The following is an 8,470-nucleotide window of genomic DNA, read 5'->3' as shown; positions in this document are numbered from 1 at the left end:
TATCATAATATTTTATTAATAATAATTTAATTGTACCAAGTTTTGAAAAAAAAAATAATTCAACTGTATAAATTAGATCGAAAATTATAACCAGTAGTAAATATTGTACTCTACAAATAATGATGTTATTTTGAATATTAGCGTTTGGTTCGTGCAATGCACGGAACTTCTTTTATATGTATTAACAATTTTTTTTAATTCAAATAGTACTTTACATTTTACTTAAAAATTGTTAGTAAAATATTATCTGAAAATAAAATTAGTGTTGATTAAAAAAAAAAAAATTAGTGCAATCAAATAATAAAGGATTCTGTCAATATTATTAAAAGGCTTAATACATCATTTACTCATGAACTTGTCTAAAAAGTATGATTGGCCTCTTGAATTTATACGGTGTCTCCTTAGCTTCTCAAACTTTGTTAAAATGTCATGATTAAGTCCCTAGATCTATAAAAACGCTATCAAAATATACAAAACAGAAAGTTAGTTTATTTTAAAACCTTAAAATCATGAATTAGACATTATCCTTTAAGTTTTGAATTTTTTTTACAGATTTAGACAAATTGAAATGTATATCACTTTAAACAAGTTCATGGATAACTGGATCATCGTAAGCAAATTTAGTCAATATGTCACTTTAAACAAATTCAGGTGGTCAATAGATTATTTTAAGCAAGTTTAGAAAGCTAATGAGACATTATTTATATTCAAGGGCCATCAAACTTTTAAATAAGGCTCTATTCTTTATCGCTGAAAAAAACTGAACTGAACTGAATTGAACTGAACTGAACTGAATACTACTGAATACTGAACTGAATACTACTGAATACTGAACTGAACTGAATGCTACTGAACTTAAATTAATGCTACCGAACTTAACCGAACTTAACAATAATGATGATATTAGACTTTAAAATAATTTTAATGATAATATTGGACATTAATAAACTTATAATAATAATATACCTTGATAGCATTTACCACTAAAAGGGTGCCACTAAATATACCTAAGTTTGATCTATATTACAAATAGCAAAATTTCAATTTCTTATAATGAACAAATGAAAATAGTCTGTACTTTAAAATAGAGTTTTCAATAAAATTTCAATAATATAAAATAAAATATTTATTATATTTAATTACATTAGTTTAATATAAATATGGGATAATATTTGTACTTTTTAAATTTATATTTTTATTAAAAAAAATTAGGATAAGATATCAAAATAGATTAATAGATTTGGGAAGTATCAATTTAGGCTACACTATAAAATGACACTAATATAAGTTTTACGTTTAAAAAATATACAAATTTAGACCTCGATGACGGAACGTGATACATCATTTGTATTACTCCGTTAAGTTATATGGAGAGAGAAATCAGAACTTAATAGAGTAATATAAATGGCGTATCACGTTCTATTATCGATACCTAAATTGGTAACTTTTTTAAACCTTAAGCCTATATTAGTGTTATTTTATACGTAAAGTCTAAATTGATATTTTTTTACTCTAAAAATCATAAACCTATTTTGATATCTTATCCTATTTCTTTTACAAATAAATATATTAATAAAGATATGGAAAGAAATCCTAAAGCTAGTATGTTAGATAATTGTAAATGGTCTTAAATTTTGACCAAATTTTATATTTTTCCCAAATTTAAATTCATTTGTTAAGCGCCGTGAAAGTGACAAGAAGTCTCTTAACTTTAAAACCGGCTAGTTGGAAGAAGAGTTGTAACGGCTAGTTGGAGGAGTACCGTTGGATACCCGAGCTGAACGCTCTCTCTCTCTCTCTCTGCCCACTTTTTCCTTTTTCCATTTTCATTCTCATTGGGAAGGATAGTCTTGTTGATCCATAGCAGAAGAAACTGTTTTTTCTTCTGTTATAAGACCGAGTGGAACAGGAAGAGGAAGAGGAAGAACCCCAACTGTAGTATTCTGGTCACGATGAATATATTCAAGAAGAAAACCTCTCCTAAAGGTACCTTCTTTTTGCCTAATCTCTGACTTACTAATAGGAAAATGGGGATTGCCTAATTTGTGTTTTGAAGTGAAGAAATTGGTTAAATTGAGGAGAAAGTGGAAGCTGTTGACTGACATTGAATTGGTGGTTGTGTTTGACAGATGCTCTTAGGGCAAGCAAGAGGGAAATGGCTGTTGCTACTAGAGGTATGTTCTCCTCAAAATTCAAATTATTGTTTGTTGCTAATTTAGCATCATTATCATTAGATGCATTGGACTGCCGCTGATATATATTGTCCTTCCTAGGTATTGAACGTGAAATTGCGTCTCTTCAATTGGAGGTATGTATGTATGTATGTTTATGTTGCCGCCGGGGATGTCTTAGTCTTAGTCTTAGATTTATTTATGCTTTACAGGAAAAGAAATTAGTGGCCGAGATCAAGCAAACAGCTAAAACTGGAAACGAGGTAAACGAGCTATAATTGAGGGATATGATCCATGTTCTTGTATTGTACTCTGGTCCTAACTTGAGTTTGATGCATAGGCTGCTACTAAGATCTTAGCACGTCAACTTGTTCGACTGCGTCAGCAAATAACAAACTTGCAGGGAAGTCGTGCTCAAATTAGAGGTGTAGCTACACATACACAGGTAATAGAAAATAATTGATAAGATTATAGCATAGCAATTAGTGATTAGTGATTCTAATCTGGCAGCTTGATTGACAGGCCCTATATGCTAGTACTTCAATTTCTACAGGGATGAAAGGTGCGACTAAGGCAATGGTTGCCATGAACAAGGTAAGTTTTAATAAAAGTGGTATTGCTAGATTTAAGTTGCCTAGCTACTACATCTTATAAAGATTTGTTTGTTTGTTTCAGCAAATGGCTCCTGCAAAACAAGTTAAAGTGATTAAAGAATTCCAGAAGCAGTCAGCACAAATGGACATGACGGTAATACTTGTTAATACTTGTGCTTCTGCTTTGTAGTCAAGTCATTAGTATCTATCCTTTTTTTAGATTGAGATGATGTCAGAGTCAATTGATGAAACCTTGGACAAAGATGAGGCAGAAGAGGAAACGGAGGAACTGACTAACCAGGTTCTTGATGAAATCGGTGTAGACATTGCATCTCAGGTTACAAAATTGAACTTGTTTCTTTAAACAACAGTTGTGCTATATTAAAACCCAGCTACTCATTATTCATGTCTTGTTTCTTAAACAGTTGTCTTCAGCTCCAAAGGGTCGAATTGCATCAAGGAATGTGTCTGTGTCTGTTAAAAGTTCTGGATCGCCTGCTGATGTTGAAGATCTTGAGAAAAGGCTGGCTTCCCTTCGACGCATCTGAACTTGAACTGGAGAGACAAGATTGTATCAGGACCATTTCTAGCTTTTACTGTTCAGATAAAAATTACAACATGTAACCTAGTAGAAAATTCAAATGATACGACTTCCTTTCCTTTCCTTTCCACAAGAGAAAGCTTTTACATATTCACCTATGCTATGCTATGTATGTTCCTTTAAGGAAAATAGAAAATCAATATGTTATGCTTTCTTTTGGAAGAGCCATGATCTTCCTTTTAGATCAATTCTTCTATTTAATCATTTTGCTCCACCGTCTTCCTAACATTCCAACACAATAATTGTCTATGAGCTCTCAAGACAAGCTTTCCCTCAAACAAAATTATTCACAAACCACCAAGTGTCAATAACACTATTTGCATAACTTTTCAACACATGTAAGGGGATGACTCAACAAGATTAGGGGCCGAATAGGGGCTAAAGCCCAACATTAGAAGAAAAAGAAAAAGTTTAATATATATATAGAATTTTAATTCTATTGCTAAAAAGTACTTGTTACATGTAATATATTACACATATATGATCTATTTTTTCACAACAACGTCTAAGCCTTTAAACCTCGACACATCAAAAGACCTTTTAGAATTTCATGAGATGAAGGATCTCTCCCATGATTCGGAGTCCTTGCAGGATACAAAATCCTAAATTTATAAGGATTCCCAATGAGGTGACAACCTTTAAACCTAATCATGCACTATAAATATACAGGTATAAGCACAAGGTTCGGTAACGTATAGCTACTATCTCTAAACTAGTCCATTCTCTTCCATTCGGTCCTAACTCAGAAACAGACTTAGGCATCAGAGCAGGTTTGTCAGATTCCGGCCCCGTCTGACCCGCATATTATTTTTGTAGGCTCAAGTACGACGTTGATTCATCATCACGGTTGAGACACGCAATCAAGTTCAAGTATCAAGTTATCAGTGGTGCGGTGAGCGTGGATTTCGATTATCCACCATCTGTCAGAATATTCAGGGATGGCTCAATGTAGTCGCGTTCACTCAGAAATCCATCAAAACAACGATCAAGAAGTTAATCAGCAAGTAGGGCCCTAGCCCTAGTTAGACCCTCAATATCAGCTCTTGCCGAGGAGGTCTCCCGAAGGTTCGCCCACAACTTAGTGGCCATGCAAAAAGAGATGGATGATGTAAAAGCAACGGATAAGCTAGATATGGCCGATCTTCAACAACAATTGCAGAAAGCGAATCCCTAGGCAAAGGTATTCCGAATCGAAGAGCCCACACAAGAGTCATACGAGGCGAATGGAGCTGAAGGAAGCAAACACCTTCCCCAACGAAACCCTAGAGCCATCGCCACTGAAGCACCAAACCAGAGCAGACAAGGGCTAAAGTGTTGGTGTGCCCTAGTTCTTAGGCATTGGTTTTATATTTTGTATTTAACATTATGTATATTGTTGGAATACATTGTTTATGTGTTATGTGAATAAATGCATTAATTCATTCTATTTATATCTTATGCTATAAACCTGAATGAAGTATCCATTGATTGATAATCATTAATCTATCTAAGGTATGTTCTATTCGTGGGAATGAATAAAAACTAAAGGCTTATACATTTAGTATATGTGCAGTAGTGTTGAACATACAACTGCAATACTTGTATAGTAAGATTTGGATGTAGGTACGTGTTGATGTAATCAATAGGAGACTAGATCGATCCACTTTAGAAAGATTCATGATGGACGTGTCATTGATCTTTCTATATGTAGAACTCTGTTATCTCTAGACCTGATTTCATTATAGTAAATGACGTGGAATCTGGCTCACTTTGATATGCGCCTAACAGCTCCGTAACAGGTTGCCAAATACGGGTATGTTGGGTGAATCAGTGACCACGTTGTTGTGGATAAGTGAAGTGAAGGAATTACTACTCACCTAATAGTGAGCTGATACCACCGGCCACTTGATAAGTGGAACTGAAGAAGTATATAGCCATACCCTGATAAGTAGTTTACACTTTTGATCAAGAAATATAATAAACCATACAGACAATGACAGCCACCATTGTTGAAACACAATTTCCACATTGATTTTGATTATGACAAAAATATTAAATTAAATTAATATCTCTATAATTAATAACACATTAAAATTAAATGTTGATTTATTTATCCTAATGTGTTTGTTGAAGTGTTGATGATTTAAGCTTAAGTTCAAAGAAATTAGAAAAAACCTTAAGCCTTTAAATCCAAGCCCATTAGACAAAGGCTTGTGGATCAAGCTCCAGCCCAACAGGCAGAAGGATCTAGAAGCATGTCTATGTGTCTCAAAGATATAAGATCAATTCCAGAAGACAGAGATCAAACCACACTAGACAAGATCAAGAGTTGACTCTATGCAACTGACAAAGCCTCGCCAAATAAGGAAAGATTCAAAACCAACAGACGACTTGTCTTTTGGTCAAACCTAAGAACTTTGCCTGATTTGGTTAGACAAATTAGTCTGCTTCCTATCAAGTTTGAAGCACAACACAATAGACAAATCAACGGTAAAAGATAGAAAACCATTGGTTGTTGATACTGGCTTCAGGTGTCAACTATAAAAGGCCCCTCATTTGCAACTTTGGAACTTGATCTTCAACGCAGAAATTCTGAGCGAATCACTTTTTGAAGTTCCAGGTAAAGAAAGAACCTTTACACAAACTTTCTTATTCTTCTATGTAATCAATTCTTTAGATCTTTCAATGTGTTCTTATATTAGAACAATATTATCAATCTTTTAGATTAGTTCGGGAGCCCTGTTTGTTCGGTATTTAGCAAACAGAGTTAGATAGTTCTGAGTGTAGGATTATAGAGGAAGGTATTCTGTAATTGATCAATAGCTATTGTAAGGGTTTTTTCTCTATCACAAAGAGCTCAGTAGTGGATTAAAGCTCGGAAGACGAATTCCGGGGACTGGATGTAGGACGCCGAACCAAGATAAAACTACTGAGTATCACTTTCTCTAACTCTTACTCCTTATTGCTTGCTTTTATATTTCGGAAACATAAATTAGTCAGAGTTGTATTTAAACTGAGATAAGTTCGGAAGCCCTTCTGAGGCGTTATCCGTCAAACTAAGGACAAAATCAATATTAGTTGTTGATCAACTAAAATTGCCTCTGAACTGTGGTATTGTGCTGTGAGAAATATTTTTACTTGGCTAAATTTTTAAATCCTAAATAGTTCCATTAACCCCCCCCCCCCCCCCCCCTTAGGAACTAATTCTCACATAACAAGGGAACAACAACCATCTCTCTGGTTTATAATATCGATATGCAATTGGTAAGAGATACTGAGAGAATATCTGCTGGGTTTCATGTCTCCTTAAGACGACTGAGATAATTCGTATCAGTTGGGGGCCATAATGGTTTGCTAGAACCCACTTACGATCATTGGACTATAGGCCCATGGTCGACTGAGGACGGGCCTATAGGATCGTACACACACAACTACTGGGATGAAACTTAAGCAATAAATACATGTTATGTATTTAATAAAAAAAAGAATAGGTTAATTAATTGTTAACTAATTAACTGTATGGACTAATTGATTATTTGTTAAATAACAAGTTAATCAAGTTAGTAATAGAAATTGATTATAGTTAATTAATAAACTCCCTAATATAATTAATTAGTCAATTGATAAATTAGATTACATCGGGTAATTTATTAATGGAACTGATAATTCAATTAAGTTCTTTAGGGCATTAATTATAATTATTAGTTATTCTAATTGACCAATTGATGTCAGTTGAATTAAGTAAATTCTCTTGAGATATATTTATGAGATTGAATTAATTAGGGGTCAATTTGCAATTAACTAAAATTATTAAAACCTAGTTAGGAAAGCATGAAGGAAAATAGACAAACCTATGTGCAACAGAAATATAATTTTTTTATCTATTTTTATCTATTTCTCTTTTTCCAAGATCCGTTAATCATTATTTCATATAAAGAGAAATTAAACAAGTGTACTTTTTCTGAAAATCAATCTACCGTTGCAAATAAAGTTCCCACAACTTCTTGACTGTATTTCACGAACAATGAGATCAATAGAAAAGAAAACGGTTAGTAATCAACCAATGAATAACAATCTAAATTGATTGCCTTTAAAGGAATCGATACAAGATTAAAGAGAGATTAAATGAAAGAGTAATTAAGACGAATGAAAGTCGGAAGAATTCTTAGCCTCCAAATCTTGTGTTGGCCGAAATATATAATGGAGGAGGGACTATTTATAGTCTTTCAAATATTAACCCTAATCACATTAGGTTTGATCACTTAATTAGAATCATATTCCAAATAGGTTTACTAATAGATAAATAAATAAATATTATCGTTATCTTATATCTTAATATAAATAAATAAATGATAATCCTAATCTAATTAGATATTTATTTATGTTAGGGATTTAATTAATTAGAGATATAGTCATATTAAACATTCTAATTAATATTATCACATAATTAGATAATTCAACTATAACTATAATCTAATTATAATTATCAATTAATTATCTTATCCCTAACATTCATAAATTTCAGCCTATATACTTTCTCTCTCTTAATTACTATTCTGTCCTCTAATTCCAAGTCCCATATGCGACCTAATAAGTTCTTACCGCTGCTAGCCATATATATTTATTGGAATTAATTCAACCTAATTAATTTCAACTAAATATATAAAGGAATGAATTCGAGGACTGTTACTAGCAGAACCATAGACATTCCCCCAGAGTGATAATAAGCTAGATTGATACTGACGTTTACCTTTCCGTATTATGTCCAATATAATTCGATCCTTCATCAGCTATATTCTTAGACGAATCTGTAACTATGGAATATGTCAAGTTACATATAATAAGATGTATGTTTTACTTGTCCAGGTAGAATTAACTCTGAATAGATAGGTTAAGTGAAATTTTCATTTCTACTCTTAACCTTATCACCTTGTAAGGATTTTCAATTAATTCTCCACAAGAGGCAATGGATATATCTCATATCTATCAGGAGTGACAAATGCTCAATCTAACATTAACTACCCTGCAATTACTTTATGTGATACCCAACGCCTGCCTCACACACCTTAGAGTCCCTTCTACAGTGGATCGTATTGGAACAAAGTCAAAGCACCACACTCCATAAT

General features: G+C 33.0%; 1 protein-coding gene across 1 annotated transcript; it reads left to right on the top strand.

Moving 5' to 3' along the window:
* The first annotated feature begins 1,718 nt into the window (after nucleotides 1-1,718).
* Nucleotides 1,719-3,520, top strand: LOC136201390 (vacuolar protein sorting-associated protein 2 homolog 2). Its single transcript, XM_065992056.1, has 9 exons — nucleotides 1,719-1,986; nucleotides 2,130-2,174; nucleotides 2,274-2,308; nucleotides 2,384-2,434; nucleotides 2,512-2,616; nucleotides 2,694-2,765; nucleotides 2,847-2,918; nucleotides 2,985-3,101; nucleotides 3,190-3,520. The coding sequence occupies exons 1-9, from the start codon at nucleotides 1,953-1,955 to the stop codon at nucleotides 3,310-3,312; spliced, it is 654 nt and encodes a 217-aa protein (XP_065848128.1). The 5' UTR covers nucleotides 1,719-1,952; the 3' UTR covers nucleotides 3,313-3,520.
* Nucleotides 3,521-8,470: the final 4,950 nt, after the last annotated feature.

Source organism: Euphorbia lathyris, chromosome 1, assembly GCF_963576675.1.
Source record: "Euphorbia lathyris chromosome 1, ddEupLath1.1, whole genome shotgun sequence".
Lineage (NCBI taxonomy): Eukaryota > Viridiplantae > Streptophyta > Magnoliopsida > Malpighiales > Euphorbiaceae > Euphorbia > Euphorbia lathyris.
Note: the sequence above shows the minus strand (reverse complement) of the source record. Positions and strands in the feature narration are given on the sequence as shown.